Source organism: Eleutherodactylus coqui, chromosome 1, assembly GCF_035609145.1.
Source record: "Eleutherodactylus coqui strain aEleCoq1 chromosome 1, aEleCoq1.hap1, whole genome shotgun sequence".
NCBI lineage: Eukaryota > Metazoa > Chordata > Amphibia > Anura > Eleutherodactylidae > Eleutherodactylus > Eleutherodactylus coqui.
In genome coordinates, this window is record NC_089837.1 from 453,950,479 (window position 1) to 453,973,706 (window position 23,228).

General features: G+C 40.9%; 1 protein-coding gene across 2 annotated transcripts in view; it reads right to left on the reverse strand.

The window, feature by feature from the left end:
* Nucleotides 1–4,068: 4,068 nt before the first annotated feature.
* SETDB2 (SET domain bifurcated histone lysine methyltransferase 2) overlaps nt 4,069–23,228 on the reverse strand; it is a 33,231-nt gene continuing 14,071 nt past the window's right edge. For both annotated transcript variants that reach the window (XM_066583888.1, XM_066583898.1), the window contains exons 6-15: nt 22,848–22,938; nt 20,311–20,868; nt 19,654–19,773; nt 18,966–19,135; nt 17,593–17,794; nt 16,990–17,098; nt 10,560–10,635; nt 9,595–9,803; nt 8,120–8,208; nt 4,069–5,092 (exon numbers count right to left, since the gene is read on the reverse strand). In XM_066583888.1, coding sequence (XP_066439985.1) covers nt 4,975–5,092; nt 8,120–8,208; nt 9,595–9,803; nt 10,560–10,635; nt 16,990–17,098; nt 17,593–17,794; nt 18,966–19,135; nt 19,654–19,773; nt 20,311–20,868; nt 22,848–22,938 — 1,742 coding nt within the window. In that variant the 3' untranslated portion in view covers nt 4,069–4,974. The remainder of the gene's footprint in view (nt 5,093–8,119; nt 8,209–9,594; nt 9,804–10,559; nt 10,636–16,989; nt 17,099–17,592; nt 17,795–18,965; nt 19,136–19,653; nt 19,774–20,310; nt 20,869–22,847; nt 22,939–23,228) is intronic.

The following is a 23,228-nucleotide window of genomic DNA, read 5'->3' on the forward strand; positions in this document are numbered from 1 at the left end:
TTCAATATGTCATAAATAGGAAAAGTTAATAGGTCCTAACTTGATTGTTCAATTCTATGCGCAAAAGAATTAGCGTCCAAATTTTACGTACAGAATCTAATTCTCTCACTTCCCGGTGTCATAGAAACTCGAAATTTGGCAGGAGGGGAACTATGCTACATCTATGGTGGTCTTGTCCGCTAATCGCTCCCATATGGGGGGACATCGCCAGAGTCCATGGAAAGTTGAGCATGTCGCCGGATGTAATGACTCCCGAGATCGCCCTCCTCTCCATGATGCCCGGCCCATCTCTAAAGTCAAAAAAGGGCTTCTCAGACATTTCATCATGGCTATGCGCCATATCATTTCACAGCACTGGAGACAGAGGGGGACAATCCCGAGGACGAAATGGCTGGAGGCTGTAGATCACATTAAATACATGGAGAACCTCCAGAGCTCTGAGTCCGAGCCTAACCGGACTTCAGCGGGTACCAGGGATACATGGGCGCCTTGGGTGGACTTCCGGAGCTCACCATCTTTCCTTAGGTGGCTTATCGACGGATCCGTGTAGAAAGCGACGAAGAAACAGGACGAGAACCACGAGGGGCCGAAGCCCGTCACCCTAGCCTACTCCGCCCCAACCAGCAACCCCTTGTTCAGACACAGGTGAAAGCTCTATCCCCCCTCCCCCTGCTTCCTCTTCCCTCCTCTCTTCCTCTCTTCTTACTTGGATTAATGTTTCTGCCGAGTCGGCTATCCTTATTGTTCTACATAAAAGTATGTTCTGCACTTGTTTACACTTAATATATACAGATGTGATATGCAGAGTGGAAAATCAAACAAATTTTCAAAGAAATTTGGCACGAGCATTGATTGTCATAAATAGGAAACGCTAATGGGTCCCAACTCGATTATTCAATTCTATGCGCAAAAGAATTAGCGTCCAAATTTTGCGTACAGAATATAAAATTCTCCAACTTCCCGATGTCGTAGAAACATGAAATTTGGCAAAAGCATTGATTATGTCATAAATAGGAAAACCTAATGGGTCCCAACTCGATTATTGAATTCTAGCGCAAAAGAATTAGCGTCCAAATTTTAAGTACGGGATCTATTTCTCTCACTTCCCGATGTCGTAGAAACATGAAATTTGGCATGAGCATTGATAATGTCATAAATAGGAAAAGTTAATAGGTCCCAACTCGATTATTCAATTCTAAGCGCAAAAGAATTGGCGTCCAAATCTTACGTACGGAATCTAATTCTCTCGCTTCCAGGTGTCATAGAAACATGAAATTTGGCACGGGCATTGATTGTGTCATATATTGGAAAAGTTAATGGGTCCCAACTCAATTATTCAATTTTATGCGCAAAAGAATTAGCGTCCAAATTTTACGTACGTAATTTAATTTTCTTACTTGAAATTTAGCACGGGCATTGATTATTATGTCATACATATGAAAAGTTAATGTGTCCCAACTCAATTATTCAATTATAAGCGCAAAAGAATTAGCGTCCAAATTTTGCGTACATAATCTAAATCTCTCACTTCCCAATGTCATAGAAACATGAAATTTGCCATAAGCATTGAATATGTCATAAATAGGAAAGGTTAATGGGTCCCAACTAGAGATGAGTGAACGTGTTCGGCTCCGCCCCTTTTCGCCCGAACACCGAACTTTGCGAGCAATTCCGTGCTCGGGCGAAAAAAGTTCGGGGGTCGCCGTGGCAGCGCGGGGGGGTGCGGCGGGGAGTGGGGGGGAGAGGGAGAGAGAGAGGGCTCCCCCCTGTTCCCCGCTGCTGCCGCCCACGCCGCCGCGCCTCTCCCCGTCCCCCGGCGCCCCCCGAATCTTTACGCGCGAACACTGAAGTCCTCGGTAAAGCCGGTGTCCGGGTGCGTAAGTGTTCGTTAAGAACACGTTCGCTCATCTCTAGTCCCAACTCGATTTTTCAATTCTAGCGCAAAAGAACTAGCGTCCAAATTTTACGTACGGAATCTAATTCTCTCACTTAGTGTCATAGAAACATGAAATTTGGAACGGGCATTGATTAGGTCATAAATAGGAAAAGTTAATGGGTCCCACCTCGATTGTTTAATTCTAAGCACAAAAGAATTAGCGTCCACATTTTACGTACGAAATCTAATTCACTTCTTGATGTCGTAGAAACATGAAATTTGGCACGGGCATTGATTATGTCATAAATTGGAAATAAGCGTCTAAATTTTACGTATGGAATCTAATTCTCTCACTTCCTGATTAATTTTATATAAAGGAAACGTCACATGGTTACTTCCCGTGGTGTTTCCTGGGTAACGCAGAGAACTACACTACCGTTCAAAAGTTTGGGGTCACATTGAAATGTCCTTATTTTTGAAGGAAAAGCACTGTACTTTTCAATGAAGATAACTTTAAACTAGTCCTAACTTTAAACAAATGCACTCTATACATTGCTAATGTGGTAAATGACTATTCTAGCTGCAAATGCCTGTTTTTTTGTGCAAAATCTACAAAGGTGAATAGAGGCCCATTTCCAGCAACTATCACTCCAGTGTTCTAATGGTACAATGTGTTTGCTCATTGGCTCAGAAGGCTAATTGATGATTAGAAAACCCTTGTGCAATCATGTTCACACATCTGAAAACAGTCTAGCTCGTTACAGAAGCTACAAAACTGACCTTCCTGTGAGCAGATTGAGTTTCTGGAGCATCACATTTGTGGGGTCAATTAAACGCTCAAAATGGCCAGAAAAAGAGAACTTTCATCTGAAACTCGACAGTCTACTCTTGTTCTTAGAAATGAAGGCTATTCCATGCGAGAAATTGCTAAGAAATTGAAGATTTCCTACAACGGTGTGTACTACTCCCTTCAGAGGACAGCACAAACAGGCTCTAACCAGAGTAGAAAAAGAAGTGGGAGGCCGCGTTGCACAACTAAGCAAGAAGATAAGCACATTAGAGTCTCTAGTTTGAGAAACAGACGCCTCACAGGTACCCAACTGGCATCTTCATTAAATAGTACCCGCAAAACACCAGTGTCAACATCTACAGTGAAGAGGCGGCTGCGGGATTTTGGGCTTCAGGGCAGAGTGGCAAAGAAAAAGCCATATCTGAGACTGGCCAATAAAAGAAAAAGATTAAGATGGGCAAAAGAACACAGACATTGGACAGAGGAAGACTGGAAAAAAGTGTTGTGGACGGATGAATCCAAGTTTGAGGTGTTTGGATCACAAAGAAGAACATTTGTGAGACGCAGAACAAATGAAAAGATGCTGGAAGAAAGCCTGACGCCATCTGTTAAGCATGGTGGAGGTAATGTGATGGTCTGGGGTTGCTTTGGTGCTGGTAAGGTGGGAGATTTGTACAGGGTAAAAGGGATTCTGAATAAGGAAGGCTATCACTCCATTTTGCAACGCCATGCCATACCCAGTGGACAGCGCTTGATTGGAACCAATTTCATCCTACAACAGGACAATGACCCTAAACACACCTCCAAATTGTGCAAGAACTATTTACAGCAGAAGCAGGCAGCTGGTATTCTATCGGTAATGGAGTGGCCAGCGCAGTCACCAGATCTGAACCCCATTGAGCTGTTGTGGGAGCAGCTTGACCGTATGGTATGCCAGAAGTGCCCATCCAACCAATCCAACTTGTGGGAGATGCTTCTAGAAGCGTGGGGTGCAATTTCACAAGCTTACCTCAACAAATTAACAGCTAGAATGTCAAAGGTGTGCAATGCTGTAATTGCTGCAAAAGGAGGATTCTTTGACGAAAGCAAAGTTTGATGTAAAAACAATGTTATTTCAAATACAAATCATTATTTCTAACCTTGTCAATGTCTTGACTCTATTTTCTATTCATTTCACAACGCATGGTGGTGAATAAGTGTGACTTTTCATGGAAAACACAAAATTGTTTGGGTGACCCCAAACTTTTGAACGGTAGTGTATGCAAAATGGTGAAGATATGTTTTTCCTCAGTATCTCTAAAGTAACCACGACTTCATAAGATTTTCAGTGTGAACACCAGATAAACACCAGTACCAAATTAACTCGTATATCAGCTAGTATATAATAAGCCCAATGCTAGCATTTTACTATAGGAAGCTTGTTTAATGATTGTTATAAAAGGAGCCATTTAAGAAAGAGTTGTCAAAGTGTAGGAAAATAGAAGTCGGTGGGTCCCTGACGATCCTATTGATGACCTATTCTCAAAATTAGTCAACAATAATTGATTTGCCCAGAAAACCCATTTAACCGTATCCAAGTGTATGATAGTTTTACTGTCTGTGGGGGGCCCATGACCTTTAATGCCTAGCAGCCCAGACCGATCTCAGTCCACCCCAGCTTCTGATATATTCTGTTAAGGACATCAGTAGCACTGTATAGACATGTGAACTGTTCACCATAGCTTATAATGAGCAAGAATAAGAATTTTATGAAAGAAATAATATATTAAAAGTACCAAAAAACTGAGAATGAACAGTTAAGAAAATTTGCTACATCTTTTGATATGCCACTTGAAAAACAAGTTAAGTTTTTACTATCAAGATTGTAAAAATGTATAATTAATTGTATTTCATATTATTATTTTGTGGAACCCTCAGATTTCCGGCCAAAATGTTGTCCCAGAACCAGAGCTGGTTATATTACCTGCAGTATTTCTCTGCTGTTCTTCGAGTCCCAGTTTGGCTGTCCAAGATGGCCAATGCAAATTTTCCAACTACCTAATGCACACTGAGCACTACTCTGATTGTCCAGCACTGATCATGTGAGCAACCCTGGCCAATCAGAGAGCAAGTACACTGCATTGGTAGTCTAACACTACCAATGCTCTGTGGGGGATTAGGTAGTTTGAAGATAAAGATGGGACCTGAAAATGGCAGATTGGAGGGTTGGCAGAGAAGAACAAATTTATGTAATATACCCCCCCCCCAACTTCTTAGATCCAGAGACAGAATTTAGTTCAAAAACCAAAAGGTGTACATTAATATTATACTATACAATTATATTTTTACACATTTTATGTCCACATAAACAAGGAATCTCTTTTTCTGGAATACTTCCAATATCATAGTTGTATTCCCAGGTCAATTCAGTCCTGGCTTTTATGAAGCTGAAAAAAAGAACAAAACATGAAAAATTATCACCCAAAGTATAAGAATTACATTATTCTATGCATTTCTAGAAACATCTGTAAGGGCGCCTTCAGACAACCGTATATCGCTGCAGGGAGAGGAGGCTGGAAGAGCCGAGAGCAGTGCACTGAGCTCCCAGCCCCTCTCTACTATTTGCAATAGGTGGGGGTGTGAGCGGAGCTAAGTTTCTGAACTTAGCCCCACCCCCTTACATTGCAAATAGTGGCGAGGGGCAAAGAGGGGGCGGGAGCTCAGTGCACTGCTCCGGCTCTTCCAGCCTCCTCCCCCTGCAGGGAGGGATGCCGTATATCGGCACCCGGCCGATATATGGTCATCTGAAGGTGCCCTAAAACTGTTATGCACACTGAAATAAAGACTTGTGAACTAAGAAAAGCACTTTTGGGAGCTGAAGTGTAAAAACCTCTATGGTATACCAGTAGGGTCATGTGTCCTCAGCTGGTTGTTAGCAATTCCACACATAGCTGAGGTTTTCCAATGCAAGTCCATATGTTTTAGGTGCAGATTTTGCTGCAGTTAATCCTTTGCATTACAAAGAATAAAAAATGCAATGAAAATCTGTAGCATTTCCACAAAAAGAATAAGCATGTTTTAGATTTGATGACCTGGAGCATCCCTGTCTGTTATTAGTGTGTTGAATATTACATATTGTACCAGTTTTTAAGGGTAATAAAATAAAAGCATCATGTAATTGAGGAGGTTGGATCATAAAAAACCCTTGCGTAGCACATTACATTATGCCCCCAGAAGAAGCTGCGATTGTGAAACTAAAGTTGGGCTTTGATCTTAGTCTTAGGGTGGTTTCACACCTGTGTTTGTAGTCAGTCCGCATTCAGTTAAAAACTGATCAGTTTTAAAAGGATTTCAAACTGAATCAGAACTGATGCATGCAAATACCTTTTTTGGGGGTAGAGTAGCTGATCATTAGATATGCAGGTCCTTGCACACTCTACACGTTTCACTCTTGGAGGTCTGCAGAGCTCTTCCTCCATGCCACCACAATGCACACAATACACACTCCTTGCTGGTGGGTGGTGGCTGGGCTTCTCCCTCTCCCTCCCCACCTTGGGCTTCTCCATCCCTCTCCTCTCCCCTGTGCTTCTCCTTCCTTCATTTTCCCTTTGGACAAGAATAGTAACGCTGAAAGATGCGCTTTTTTTCCCGTTCAGAATGGAGTCAAACTGAACCGAAACGGAGAGCAAAAAAAAAAAAAAAAAGGCTCTCTCAATGGGTCGTCCAGTTTGCTTCAGTTTTTTTCTTATTAAATGAACGGAAAAGAAAGACTGAGTAACAGATGCGGATGTGAAGTGAAACCACCGTGTGAAGGACCCCATTTGATTATGGACAATCGTGGACTGAATAAATTATAATATATGTATTGTAAGCAGGATCCACAACAGGTATGTTTCCGCTGTAAGAGGTCAGGCGGCAGCAGAGGCGGGTGATGGTAAAGCAGAGTGGTTTATTGCCAAACTCTCAGTCATAAACAAACACAGGCTTTCTCCAGCCATATAATGTCCATAAGGCACACAAAATAACAGTCTTGTAATCTGATTCTCACCCAACCCTTTCCTCAAGGTTTTGCTTCCCTCAGCTCTCCAGGTTCTCTTCACCCGGCTTTCCAGGGACTCTGCACACAGTCTGTTCTCTCTGGTCTGGCTAAACACATTCTGCCATAATCTCTCTCATACTGAGCTTTTCCTGCTCCTTTTGCAATTATGTTTCAGCTGTGTTCCAGGTTCAGGTACTTCCTGGACTGGAATATACATGTGACCCAGACAGCTCCTGTCTCATGCAAACTCCAGAGTTATATCCTGGAGTTTAGTAATCTCCGTGGTATATACACACCATCCAGGACTTTACCCCTTACTTCACTGCAGTATATATATGTGATGTTTGAATTATTAGCTACGCCACAGTGTAAGAATCTAGGTCACAGAAGTTTTCAGTAAAAGCCATAGAATGTACTAGATAAGCGATGTGACCGTGTTGTTTTAGCTATGTACAGGGACACATGTTGAGATAAGAACTTTAAGAAATTTTACTGTGCAACTTGGAACTCTGTCAAGAAAGTCAGAATGTATCCAATGAATGCCATGTAATGTCTAAAGTAACCAATCAAATGCGGGATTGAAAACTGTCCAATGATGTTGTGACACCCCAATGTAAGGGGGCTATAAATAAAGCTGCTTGATTGTGGTCAGGTAGGAATATCTTGCCGAAGCCATACTTGTGTGGCTATTAGGTTATTCCTCCGTTATACAACGTCATTAGCTGGTTACTCCACGCTTGCCCCCTAGTGGCATTTTGCTGCAACACACCCTAAGCTCCATGCTAATGCGCAATTGTTTGTTTATATACTTTATCTGGTTTCATTCTGTGAGCATAAATAAACGACCAGTGTTTGATAGATTACAGTCTCCTTCTGGGCTATAATGTACTGTGCTGACCTGCTATGTTTATATAGTGGGAACATAATGAAAGAAATATCTTGTGAAAATTGATGATCTCTCTATAACTAGGAGAAAAGCTGAAGGGTGAAGATTAATTACATCCGTTACTGGGTCCCTTTACACCTGGGTGGGCGCAGTAAGTACCTTTTGTAATGCTCCAATTTCCTTGTGGATATTTTTTTTAACCCATCCACACTTGGTGGCACAGATTTTTGGTGCAGATTCCACACAATAATGACAGATTTTGCACACTGAAAAATCCAATAGCGTGGCTCCCAATTTCTGCCACGAAACCGCCTCAAGCATTGACATGCCAATTATCTGTCATAAACGCAAGATACGCTCTGGAGCTTGCATAAAGTTTCAGCTGGATGAACTTGCTGCAAATCTGTAGCAATTTCACCACATCTCCACAAAGTCTTACAGTCTCAGCATCTCTTGTATTTGTCAGAATTCCCCTTTAGCTTTTACTTTGCTCCATGAGTCTCCACACTATAACAGAAACTGGGTACCATGATAAATTAAGGTACTAACCTTTTTGTGAAAAATGCCACCCATGGAAATTTTTTGTAGTGAGTTTCCACAAAAACATGTTGTACAAAAAGGTTTGGAGAACAGCTGTGCTGTAAAATATATAGAGAAAGGAAAGTATTATTGTATATTCTGTTAATAAGCTGTTACAGTTTGACTAATGGTTAAGGAGTAGATTTTTTAAAATGTATAGTATAGGCGATTCTAAGTATTTTTGTAATAGGCTTTATCAGCCAATTCTGCAATTTTTTTTTTACAGACAAATGTTTTCACACATATTACTAAAGGTCTCCATTTTATTTCACAGGTCTGTTGGGAAGCGGGTGTGCTGTAAAGGGGGAAGCTGTCTAACACAGAATGGCTTCTCCTGACACAGTCCTGCTGGGGACAATGGCAGTTGTGGAACAGGGATATATGGATTTATGTCATGGGACACATTTGGGGCACAGCAGGGCTGAAAGTAAAAGAAATAAAATTGATACATTTAGTAATAAACTGGTATTCTGTATGAGAAAAGCTGTCAACAGCTGGATGGAGCTCCTTATACTGCTATGCAATGAGGTGAAGATGCCTTTTCTGAGCCCTGTCTCCATCTAGTTGCATAGCTGAGGAGGGGGTTTGTAAGAAAAATGTACAGAATGGCCTGATATATAAAATTTTCTACATTAAAAAAAAAACAGAACAGTTTTCACACTGGCCACTGAATCTAATAATAGACTGACACTTCAGAGAGATGACTGCTGAAAAGTTCTCTTTACAGAACCGGAACAGGTCAAAGAACATGTCCACAACACTCTTCCATGTCTATGCCTCTCCTCTGGTCTAGGAGGCTGCTGTACAGAACAGGAAATGTCAGACTTATTACGCTACTGGTCAGAGTGGGAACTGCAAATTATTAGGATTTCTCAATATACAAAGTGACATAAAAAATAAAAACAAAATAAGAAAATATCAAAAAATGACCTGTTTAAATCCAGTGGTTACATTAAACATATTTAACATTTTTGGTTAACACATTCCCTTTAATATAACTATACATATGTTTTTAGCCAAACTTCTGTTCAGTCAGCAATCACCTTCCTCTCTACACCATAGAAATGCACAAGCCCAAAGTGGAGCAGGTCTAATGATTTCAACCGAGCCAAATCACACGTTTGAGCCTTTCTTTCCAGACTTCTGCCATTGGGAGAATGTTCGGCTGCCCATATGGGGTGCGTTGTAACACTAAGTACAGCCCATGGTTAATCACCCCCTGTGTAAGCTGGCTGACAGCCTTGGAATACCAGTCTGGGTAAGTTCAGTGACAATCTCCACTTTAAGTTTCCAAAACCATATTACACACCAGATGTGAAAGAGGTTTTACTGCATAACTAGGCAAAATTAGGATTCAGTACCCAGAAAGAGACGACTAACAACTCACGCCCCTGGATATATTGGTGATCATTTTACTATTACATTTTAGGAAATTCTCTACTTACATTCAGAAAGCGACCGACGTTCCCTTCTGTGGAAGCATCTAAGAAGTAGATATTTTCTTCTGTGTTTGCATGGGAAGTGTCAGAATTCTCTTTACTACCACACTGGACGGATGAGCTACTCTCATCGGACACATAGCCGGCTTCATCAGTCAAATAACTGTTGCCCTTTGTTGTACGCATCACTTCGACTTTCTCCTCTTCACAGCCACCTACATTACAGGACTATTAGCTATATCAGATGGTAACAGGGAGGCACATGTACAAGCAGCAGGATCTGTAACTGCCACCGGGAAGGCTTCACCATGTGGACTAATGTAAGCCTGGAAGGGTTTATGCCATTACATATTAGTTTATGGCATTTCTGAAACTCGAGCTGAAGTTAACACATTATATGCCCACATTTCGTCCACTGGATGAATAATACAGTACCACGTATTGACAAAACAGTATTTCTTCTAAAGATGTTGGGTCTCATTTATCAAAAGTGTCGCACAGCTGCACACAGTCCTTGTTGACCATTGCAACCAATCATTGCACAGCTTTCAGTTTTCCACAGCAGTTTCAGAAAAGAAAGCTATGTTGTAATTGGCTGCTATGGACAACGAAGACAATCTAAGGGCTCCTACCCACTTGCGTTTTTTTTAACGTGAATGTCAATGGGACTTTCTATTGTTAAAAATATTCATGGCCACTGCAGTCTTATTCTTGTTTGTGAAAATGGATGGGAACAGGGAATGCTTGTGTATAACGTTACCATTCTGTATACATGCTATAAAGGGGCTGTGTGCAGTCCATAGAATTACACGGACAGCACATGGCCCAAAAATAAGCCTAACCCTTATGTATACACCACAGAGTAATCATGTAGAAAGCAAACACTAGCCTGGCCTGTAGTATCCAAACCGGAGGGCATTATATTATATGTATAGACAATGACAGAAGTGATGCAGGATCTTATCACTTACCAGGGTGCAGAATCTTCGGAGAAGCAGGGGTTGTGAAAAAATCATCATCCGAACTGTGCTGCGTAGTCACTGTCCCCTAAATAGAAGATACTGTATGACTACGTAGATATTGATAAGGCTATTCAATAACCGATTATTAGAGGTAAAGCAGATACAGATTTAGAGATCTCTCTCATCTAGCCCCCTAGCTTTAGCTTAAAACAGAATAGCTGTGTGATAGGAGTCTCAGATTCAAGGGACTTGGCCTGTAGCGTTCCTATGTTAGCTAAACATTCAATGGCCACTTAGAAATGAATGCTCACATACACAAAAAAGCAAATTTAATTTTCAAAATAAAAAGCCTACCCTCAATAATCCCTAAATAGATAAACAGTGGGCACAATGACAGTCTGAACATGGCCTTATTAACATGCACCCAGAAAAACTGACAACTTACTGTACATGTCAAACAGAGAATCTGATGGATGCCCAACGGTGGCATCTGTCTAACAGCTCTCATGATGGGATGCCATATTAGCCCATGGATTACAAATATCACTGTATGACAACTATCTTGAAAGGCTCACGAACAGCTCACAATGTAGATATTTAATAGACATCTGTAAAGGATGCCATACACTGGCAACAGTCACCCATAGGCCATCGTGTTTACAAAAAAAAAAAAAAAGTTGCCACACAGTACACTTTGTAGCTGGACTCTGCTGGATGAAATGGTGTAGGTCTACTGTACTATTCCATTTCCTCATTTTTATAATATACTGGCCATAAGGACACTCTCGGACTTGTTTAGTGTGTCCATCAGGAGTCTTCCCAGCGTACACACCAAAGGAACACTAAGGGGAAGATGTACTATTGAAAATTTGGCAGTTTTCTGACGCAAATTGCACTAGAAAACAATGAAACATGATTTGTGCTACCATGTTAGAGCAGTCCTAAACAGAAGTCTAAAATACAAAGGGGTATTTCTTTGTGGAAAAGGAGATGTGGCCTAAATGGGACATTGTACACCCAAGATTTTGGTCCGTTTTTTGGCATAAGCTTAGTGAACTAACAGGTGGTAAAAAGTTTCACTTCCCAGTCTAAAGATCTGACAGGGTTATCATTTAGCAGAGCCACTGTGGGCACATTGTAAGACTGTCTAGTGATTAGGCAGTGTTAGCACATCTGCTCCTACGTGAATGCAGCCTAAATAACCTTCTGAAAACCAGAATGACCAGTGAATGCAGTGAAGTCTCTCCACTTATCTGTGCGCCACTTACTGTACTTTTGTAAACAATCAGCCGGAAAAAACAAATCCTTTTGGTTCCGTGTGAACGCAGGACCCGGCAGGGTACGGAGCGAGAAATCACTCAATCGCTATTTGCTTCATTTCAGCTCACTGAAAGAAACTAGTGAGCGACTTCTCGTTTAGTATAAACAAGCAGTCGTTTATCTTTGAAATGCTGCCTGTTCACAGTGGAATGAAGGAGGGCGACCAAAGGAAATCTCTGGCGCGCTCCACTTCCATTCACTGAATGGCTATTGCTCCTGTGTGAAAGCACAGGAGCAATAGTCGTCCTGTCTAAAGGTACCCTTACATACATTGGAGGGCGTCGGGCAACCATTCCACTATTATGTGTTCATTATATTTTACATCACTAGGTGGCACTGTAACCCTATACATTTATCTTACTTTCTTTAGGCAAGAGGTCATCATGTGATATTAGTCATGTCATGCGGGACCTAGTTCTACAATCAATCCCTTTTTGGGGTCATTCTCTAGAAGCACATCTTCCTGATTTTTTTTAATATATATATAATATACATAACACACACACACACACACACACACACACACACACACTAAATAAATTTTATATATATATATTATATATATATATATATATATATATATATATACACATACACATACATACATACATACATATATACACATACATACATACATACATACATATATATATACATACACACACACACACACACACTTATGGAGCACCTATGTTTTCGTTACTATGGAATTTATGTGCATTTCTAGTGGCTGGCATAAATCTGCTGTTTGTTAAAAATTCTATGTCTTACATTGCCAAGTAGATTGATTTCTAGTAAAACCGAAGCAAGAGGGCGAGCTGGTTACCTCCTCCCTCCATCAATGATGGTGAGCCAACAACAACTCAACATGCATACATTCAATGAAGCTTCTCTATGAACAGTGAGGAATGGAGGGGGCATCAGCATTGGAATAAACATTTGCCGCACGAAGGGCTTAACCTTCTGCATGACCACCTGACAAATTAACCCATTAAGAGCTCCATATGGTTGATAATGGAAAGTGTCAGACAGCTAGATCCTCCCTAAAATCTGGATAGATTTTGTTCTTGTCATATTCTTGGACTGGTTCGCTTTCTTGCTCTGCATGTCCCCCCATAAACATCGTAATTGTGTGCCTTACGCCTGTGCAATCGCTCCTCATCCTTCTGCATATTGAAGGATGTGTGGTGTACATATACTGATACAAATGGGCAGGTATCAGTAAGTATATGGCCACTTTCTGTGATTTTTTTCTTGTCCGTTAAAAAACAAAAAAAACAAACAAATCACAGAAAACGAAAGTTATAAACAAATCAAAACCAAATACTGTTAATATGTTTTATAATGTAATTTTATAATTGTGTATTCTTTACCTTATTCTCTATATACATATGGGGCAACCATCTTGCGCGAGTCGCTGTTAACAGCATGCAACAATATGCTTTAGAGCAGCCACATTGGCCATAGACACAATGAACAGGAAGGGACTCATTGACTTCTATTGGAAAGTGTTCTAGATATGCTTTGTGATCAGTGCAGAGGTCATTGTACAGAGAATGGGGGAGCTGAGCTGTGACCATCACTTATTTTAAAAGGTAGATCCTAGGTTATCTATATATGGTTGTTGACTGCTGAGAAATGATGTCCACAGCACAGGAAGTGACAACCTACCTTATATATAAAACACAAAATACCTGTTTGTATTGTATACAAATCCACAGTTCTGATCAGATTTGAAATTTTGTATGAGCGTTCTTCAGCACCAGGCGATTAATACTGGCGTAATTAAAAATTGAAAACTCCTCAATTTCCCCTGTAATTTTAGTTGCCAATAGCAACCAATCACAGCTCAGCTTTCATTTCTTATACTGCAGAGGTAAAATGAAAGCTGCTCTGTGATTGGTTGCCATTTTTTCTACTGCTCCGGTAAAATGAAAGCTGCACTGTGATTGGTTACTATTAGGAACACAGATTTTCTTTTGGACAGCTTTTATAAGAGTGAGGTGCTCGGCTCATTTTTGTGGCCCACTTTGTATATTCCAGGACTGCTATTCATAAAATAGCCGTGCAGCGCACGGGTATGTCACCTAGTTATTACATAGTGGCCACACTGAACACACCACGATTTCAGGATTTTTTCGTAACTCCCTCTGCCACTGCAGCTAGTTTAAGCCTTTATAGCACAGCAGTCTTTCAGTTTCTTCATCACCCAGTTTTCAAGAACATTTTTTTTCTGCCAACATTTAACCCCTTAGTGACGAAGCCTATTTGCGCCTAATAAGTAAGCCAAACTTTGGAAATCTGATATGTGTCACTTTAACATAGAATAACTCCGTGAAGGTTTTGCATATTTGAGTGGTTCTGGCACTGTTTTTTCGCCACATATTGTACTTCATTTAGGTGGTAAAAATAAATCAATAAGAATTTGTGTGGGTTTACTAAAAGCACCAAAATAGGGAAAATTTTGAGGAAAAAAAAGTCATTTTTTCACATTTTCAACTGCATTATGTCAAATATGTGCAAACATACTGTACACATTTTTGATAAGATATATATTTCCATCTGTATACTTTATTCTGGAAGCACATTGGAAAACTTTAGATTTTTTAAAACCATTTAGGAGACGTACAAATTTAAGATTACTTATCAACATTTTGAGGAACACTTTGTTTTCCTGCACCAAGCCAAAATTGCAAAGGCTTATAGGTGTCAGAATGATAGATACCCCCACAAATGACCCAAATGACCCAATTTTAAAAACTACACCCCTTAATATATTCACTGAGGGGGGTCATGAGCATTTTGACCCCACAGTTTCTTTTCAGGAGTTAATGCAATTTAGAGGAAAACCCCCACAAATCAGCCTATTTTGAAAACTAGACCCCTTAACAAATTCATCTACGAATTCTGTATTTTGACCCCACAGTTTTTAAAAGAATCTAAGCAAAGTGGAAAGAAAAAATTGTTTTTAAAATGACACAATTGCAAAAAAATGAAAATTAGTTTTTTTGTACAGCACACATATGAATGAAGACTTGCACCCCAAAATGGATACCGCTGTTTGTCCTGTGTTCAGAGACATACTGATTGTGGCCCTAATCTTCTGCCAGCATGCACAACGGGCTCCAAACCAAAAGGAGCATTAAACTTCAACTTTTTTTTTTGTTTAAACTTTCACTGCTCCAGGCTCTCAGCTTCCTTTAGTAGTAAGGAGCAAGGAGATTTTAAAATTTCCCAGGCCCTCCCTAGCTTCTGCGCTTACGTCCGCATTCGCCGAAGTTTGGGAAAGGTCCACGGATAAAGATCCCATCAGGGGACATCGCCGGGGGCCTTAGGTAAGTTATTTCACCTTCCCTCACGGATCGGGAGGGGAGGTAAAATTTTAACTTTCTTTTACGTGATCGCTGCAGGCTCTCAGCTACGTTTGGTAGCCAGGAGCAGGGAAATTTTGAATTACCCAGGCAATCCGTGGCTTTTGCACATGCGTCCACCATTTTGACGATGGGCGCATACGCAGAAACCGGGGTAAGGTCGATTGATAAATCCAGGGGCTTTTGGTACGTAATTTCATCTCCCCTGATCCATGACGGAAGATTAAACTTCAGCTTTTTAAACTTTTTTTTTACTTTACATGATTGCTGTTATCTATTGGATTAACGGCGATCATGTGACCGGGAACCGCATACAGTGGTCCCTGGTGATATCTCTGTGCTCTCAGCTACTCATGCTAGCCAGGAGCAAAGAGATTATAAAACTCCCAGCCCTGTGCATGCACCCGATGTTTACATCTGGCGTGCATGTGCCGAAGGCGACGTAGGGTCTTGGAAGGACCAGAACGTCACGGGACATCGTGGAGGACGGAGGTGAGTACTTTCAGGTCCCCTCATGGATCCGATCAATGAGGGAAGCTGAATCTTTAACGTTATTAAAAAATTTTTATTTTTTTTTACACTTGATGCGATCGCCGTTATCCATTGGATAATGGCGATCGCATGATCGGGGGCCGCTCACCATGGTCCTCGATGATAGCTCCAGGCTCTCTGCTACCTCCGGCAGCCAGCAGCAAGGAGCTGCCACGTCCACAGGCCCCACGGCTTTAATCCTCAGGGCGAGCGTGTTTTTACGGCCCTGAGGATTAAAGTTCACGAAGCCAGGATGTAAAAAGGCAATGGGGCAGTCACTCAGGGGTTAAGGAATTCTTTTTTGTGGGACAAGTTGTATTTTTTAGATGGGATACATATCTGTAGTTAGAATTCTCTTTCAAGGAGAGCTTGATTCTGACTACTGACGGGGCATGAGTAAAGCCAGTCTTTCAATTTATTTATATTGGTTTGTTCTCGTGTCAGATTTACTATAGATGAACTTTTGAAAGAATCTATGGCAGAAACTTAACAACACTGGTCTAAGGCCATTTAGGAAATGCAACTATTTAGACTACTTTTAAAGAAGGAAGCTATTAAAATTGTCATGTCTTGGGCCCAATTTGATTTGATATATACCCCAATATCTCAAAGTCTTTGGATTACTATTGTGTACAAATCTTATATGCCATGACAGAGGAGGACAGCACGGGTATCGGGGAAGGCGCTCTGTAGATACTTAGGCATTTAGTGTAGTGCTATGCAGATTTATTGGTAATTTTCTCTATATGTCCTGCATATTGTATTTTTGATGCCATCGTAACAGTGTAACCTTTTTCTGTTTGTAACATAGGTTTTTAGTTTATTGATAATGTATGCGAGATGGGGTCTATATAGAATAATGGGTTAGTTTAGTTTATTTACAGTGTACCTAAGATAGACCTAAAACAATGTGTTAAAACGTGGTTCTCACTGATCCCTGCCTTTGCAGTGGGATGTAGTCCTTCAGTCACAGGAGGCTCCTGCTGCAGATGGTGCAGGTTCAGCTCCTGAGCCTGTGTCATCTGTGTACAGTACATGTACAGCATGTCGCAGGAACCCCTTCCTAGGGGCGGGAAGGGGGTGGTCACATTTTTTCACAGTAGAGCAGGAATATTCTTTGTCTTAAGGGAACTAAATAGGTAGCAGACCTTATCTGTAAACATTTGCATAGAACCTTACACGGACACAGGTAACATCTATAGTCGTTTGAATATTACCTCTTCCATGAGCTGACGTCTGCGTTTCTGAAGAATGGAAGTCTTCGTTTTAGGTCTTTTAACACTTGTGAAATCTAATTTTTCCCCTTTGAGATGACGTGAACTTTTTCTGCAGAAGAAATGGGGATCTTTCAAATAAATTATGGAAATGAAATGTTGGTCCCATTCTGGTCATAAATTTTTTTGCAAAAATATCAAAAATAGGACCTGTCAGCTCTTCTGACAGGTTTAGTAAATACTTTTATTTCTTATGAAATTACAACTCCGTTAGCTCTCTTCTTAGAACTTTGTATTGTGTTGTATTGTTTCTCTGTTCTTCTTTCTGGAAAAGTGTAATTAGACAACTGGATGTTACCATTCCCCTTCAATAAGAGGTGTCCTTGCAGTCTCTGATTGGACAGTGTCAGACTGTGTAAGGACACACCGCTTTCACAAGGAGGATGGTTACACCCAGATGTCATTTATACATTTCCAGGAGGAGTAATAGAGTAATGGTAGAATAGATTTCTAAGAAAAGATGTGACAGAATTGTCCGATTTATAGAAAGTAACATATTCCACAAAACAGAACACTGCACCCCCAAGAAAAAGGTTACAAATTTACCTTTTCAGTTTACCCTGTTTCACTGGAGTGATCCTAAACTTCTGATTGCTGCTTAAGACTGAAGGAGCAGCAGTAATCTCAGAGTCTGAATGAGAGGAACGAATCTTTTTCATAGGACAGATGGAAGTGGTCGTCTTTGCATGAGTTTGCATCACAGGATCTTGACTCGTGTTTGCATCTCCAGTTTTCATTAAAATTAGTCCTGGAAGAGAAAAAAAAAATCAATAACATCAGTTTAATGTAGCAACATAGAGGAGGATTTATCAGTCAGTTTTTAGCATTAAAAAAGTCACACAATTTGTCGCAAAACCCGCTTATGCAAAAGTTGTGGGACCTTTTGAGTAGTACACCACTCCACATATTCCTGAAAAGGGGCATGGCCGCCCCAGACTGTCATACATAATTTACACGAGAAATCAACGTAAATTATACCAGAAATATACACCAGCTCTTAGCTGACGTAGATTTCTGTCTAGGCGCATGGAGCAGCCAGGATGCACCCTTCTATATTTTAGGCACATCGTGCATCAGCACAAAGAATATTAAGAACGGCATATGAAATGCCAGTCTTAATAAATCTTCCCCATAATATGCAAGGTAGGAAAAAGGCATACTGTATGTCCATCCAGTTCAGCCTATAATAAATTTCAGTTTCAAAAAGTGCAAATGTACAGCATGCACTTGTGAAGAACTTGTAGTGGGTTCTGCATGAGAAGCTTTTGTGAAAGTGTTCATGTCACGCAAAAAAACGGCACGAAAGACATGGTCTATGTGTAGTGAGAGTCAAGGAGTTACCTTTATTCCTGGGAATAAGAGGGTGAAATGCCTTGAAAATGGGCAAAGGTGATTGATCCATGAAAGTCATAGCAACACTTCATCCATTCTGACATCACATCAGAGGGGCAATTGGTCACCAAAAATCAACACACAGTATTAATAAGTATATCACAATGAATGTTTGAGCGGGTTGTACCAATGTCAACTTTTAACACCTATCCCTAGAATATGTGATAAAAGTCTGATCGGTGGGGGCCTCACCACTGAGACCCCCACCAATCCCGAGATCTGTGCCCTTCTTTTCTCTGCACTGCAGTGGTCCCTTCTCCCACCCGCAGTGATGTCAGTGACCACACATGCGCGACCACTGCTCCATTTAGTCTCCGCACTGCAGGGGGTGCAATAAGCAAATGTGAGTAGTAGGAGGAGAGACAAAGGACCCCTGTTCTCAGGATCAGTGGGGGTCTCAGTAGCGAGACGTACAAGCTATCCTAAGGATAGGTGGTAAAAGTTGATTCTTGCACAACCCTTTTAAATTCCAGAAAACCCATTTTATACTGTCTACTGGAAGGAACTAGGTTAACCATTTCTCTTGCCTGCATAGATGCACACGAATGTTCCTTTGTCAAGATCATCCAGGCAGCGTACCCCCCAGCCTTTTTCTTTGGTTTTGAACACCTGGAGTCGCACCTGAAGGCCATGCTGTACTACCCGATTCTGACACATCTTGCGGTTGCATTTACACGATACATTACATTCATATAGTCTGTATTAAGATTAAAAAAAGCAAAAAAAAAAAAAGCAATTCCTTATCGCACTGAAGCAAATTATTAAACTACTGAAATGTTGGACAAGAAACAATTTGGGCCTTATTTACTAGTCCAAATATGACAGTTTTATGGTGAAAGTTGCAGCAGAAAACGGTCTTTCATGTTTTGTGCCCAATTTACTATGTGGTTTTAGACACTTTCTCTCAAGTTTTTCCCACTTTGTCCAAAAAAAAAAAAAGGGAGAGGGGCATGGTCTAAATTGCGCCAACAATATCAACAAAATGTTGTCACAATTTTTGGCTTAAACTACGTCAACTAATAGCTGGTCTAAACTTACACTAGACAGTCTTAAAATTCAACAGCAGAGCCACTATGATAACTTTAGTGCATTTTAAGATTGTCTAAAAATGGCTAGACCGTATTCGTGAATAAGTCCTAATATTTGAAACCACAATTAAATGTAGTTTTATACATCTGATACATATATACATATGATCACAAGTCCGATACTCACCCAGTTGGCACAGGGGTTTGTAGTCGCTTATGCTTATAACCTGGTGCTTTACTTTTTTTTAGTAATGCAAGATTTTTACCGAGTTTTCTGGCAGTAAGCTGCAGACAAGCACATTTTGACCTAGGGAAAGCAATGTATTACATATGATGTGAACTCTACAACATAAAAGCAAGTTACTCATATTTGCATAAAAATAGGCACAATACACTACTCTGTTCCACTGATGCAAAAAGCTTTTTTTGCATTTCCCAATATCCATACACAAAGCAAAGCTTTTAATGGAAACTGTGCCTGCAATACCAACGCAGGCCACTGCAGTGTGTATGGGGCGGTCTGCTTGAAGCAACACAGCTGCTACACACACAAGCAGTGAACACCTGATTGGCAGGGATCCCAGGCAGCAGACCCTCCATGACCTATCTCCAGCTTTGTTCACCTCTCCCACCCCCAAATGAACCACTCATATATCTGGTTTTGCAGTTCACGCCTATTCACTTGAACGACAATGAGCTACAATACCAGACATCCCCACAGTGGCACTCATTCTAATTCTGGACAACCCCTTTAAATATTAGACAATGCTTATTTTATTAACATAAGCAAATATGTTTTGTTTTTTTTTTACTTTAATTTTGGCCTTCAGTAATAAATACGTACACATCCGAACAGTCGTCAGTGCAGTCACAGCAGCCTAGGAACAGGTCAGTGAAATTATTGATGGAGTATCCACGTGGCCAAGGAGACTTTCTGTACGTAAAAGGAGATGGTCTGGAGTTATCAATCTCATTGCAGAGTGGGACTGGAACCAACTCTGCATCTTTGCTTATATCCGCTTCCTGAAAAACTGCCTGGTTTTTGACAAAGTATCTTTCTAGCTGCAGGTAAGTATCAAACGAGAAATGATCTAAAGATAAAAAACGGCATTTAGTCTCAAAGAGGTAAGAGTACACATCATCAAAGTTCCGGAGACTCTTTCCACAGGGAGCTTTGTAAATCACATCCAACGGCCTTGAGATGAGACTGGACTTTGCATGCTGCCTCTGGAATTGACACATAACTGGAAATTTGAGTGGATTCTCTCTTTTGTTGAAGTATGGATTCACATTAGAGAGACACATCTGCTCACAGCGGTGCTTCTTATAAAGGATGCTGGTGGTGGCAAAGGGGAGCGGTACAGTACTGGACTCCGATTCTGTAGAGGGTAAGGTTTCCTCTCTGTTTGGAACAGAACAGAAGTTTAATTTTCTCGTGAGTTCCACCATTTGTGCCACAGGGATAAGTGCAGATGACTGCGCTATTCTTTGCAGCAGAAATGTCAGAACTGATCGGAAACATTGTTAGTCACAGTTTCAGCAATGTAAGTCAATGGTTCAGTTTAAATCCCATTTTCGATGATTCAGACATAACCCTGGAGCATAGACAGAAATGAAATCTGAAAGGCCCCAAGGGGATCTGTCAGCTTGTACATGGTATCCAAACAAGTGTGTTATAGAGCAGGAGGAGCTGAGCAAATTGATGCATAGTTTTGTGGGAAAAGATTTGGTATAACTTGTATTTTATTCATATAAATTTTAGTTCATTCTGAGCCTAGGGCCTTCAGTGATTGACAGCTGTGTAGATTGTACGTACAGAAAAAAAGGCCAATCACTGGTAGGACCGCCCACTGGATCGCTACGCTCAGAATGAGCAGATGTTTCAATGAATAAAATACATGTTATACTGAGCCTCTTCCAAAAAAACTTCAATCAATCTGCTCAGCTCTTCCTGCTCTATAACTTGCTGCCTGTAGAATGGACTGCAATTGAAACGTGACAGTTTCCCTTTAATAATAGATACTAGTAATTTTTAGGAAATTATAGTACCAGTGTTTCTGGTGGCGCAATGCGCCACACAGCTCTACTACATGCATCCTGATTCACACACATTATACACACAGCTCTACTACATGCATGCTGACCCCATACATTACACACACAGCTGTGGAACATCCATGCTGATTTCCAGACATCACCAGCTCAGCAGACTCCGGGATACAGTGATCAGCCCCTGGTCATGTGATCCCTTACTCCGCCTACACGAGTGATCACATGACGGGGACATCACAGGTCCTGGTGGTTGCTGTCGGCGTATCCAGTATACAGTGCTTTCTACCAAACTGCAAAATGGCTCCTCCCACAGCAGAGATGTCGCCGCAGGTCCTTTAGCCCACTGGAGCTCTGTGGTGGCGGTAGGTCAGTGTCTTCTGTCAGGACCGCTGAGTTATGTCTGAGATAATAACGGCTTAGTTGTATTCTCAGTGTGTTATTTTTTTCCTCCCCTTCTAAGAGCCCTAACTGTGTTGTTCTGCTGTCGGTCAGGCTCTGTGTTTTATATATGTTGTAGGACCTGTGATGACGTCACACACATACATTCATACTCACGGACAAGTGGTCGTTAGTAGTTTGATAAACTCTGAACTAACGTTTTAAAGCATTTTACAAGAGTCGAGTTCTCCTTCATACATAAGATCTATTGTTTATTTTATTGATTGGCTATTTTTTAGTCTTCACAATAAAGTCACTGAAAGGGATCATATGGTTTTCTTTGACTGTAACTTAAAAGGGAACCAGTCATCTCCAAACAACACAATAAACTAAGTTATGGTGCTGTTTCGGTGCCACGGTGTCCAATGATGAAGTCCACGTGTGGTCTCTTTTCAGACTGCACACGCATTACCATAGACTTCTATGGGAGTGTGCACGCGCTGCGGTCTGAAACCAGTCCGCTTTTAAGACCGAGCACAGAGTTCACGGCAGACAGCATAGGAGCAGTTGAGATCTATCTATCGGAGAGTAAGTTTTGAAACAATTACTTTCCCCATCACATCATCTTAGTTTATGGTGCTGTTAAGGGTAAAGACAAAACTGGCTTGTCTACATTTACCTAAATAGCGGCAATTACAAATGTTTCCCAGTACTTTATGCCAATAGACTGGAGTAGCATATGAAAAATTATAATGCCTCATTGACAATTTCACCCATAGAGACATGGCATCTCCAGAAGCTATTGGAGTACATTGCTATGTGATGTGGCGTCAAAAAGAGCATCGTGAAGGACAGGGCAACCAACAGCAGGAGACAAGGAATATTTCCAACAGTACATATCAGGCAGCTTGTTTTTTCTTGCAGAAGGAGAGATTATATAGTTATACATACGATTTACTACTGATGGGAATTGGTGAAAGTTCTTCTGTCCTTACTGGTAGACCTTCCTTTTCTTCCAGCAGTTCCTCTTCTAAACCTTCATCTGTAGGAAGAAAAAGAAAAAGTGGCATTTAAATGAAACAATTTTTAAAAGGGGTTGTCCTAAAACTAACTTATTCCCAATCCACATTCTATTGATAGGGAATAAGTTTCAAGGAAATGTTTCATCTTTTATTAGCTAATTAAAACCAGATCGTGGGACCTACTGAATTTTTCAAATCTGTTTTTGCCATAGCACATTTTCTTACTCTACTGTTTGTACATGACTGTGGGGGTGGCCATCCTGCCTAAGCTGCAGTTTATAGCATTTAGAGATATGCTTTACACCAGAGC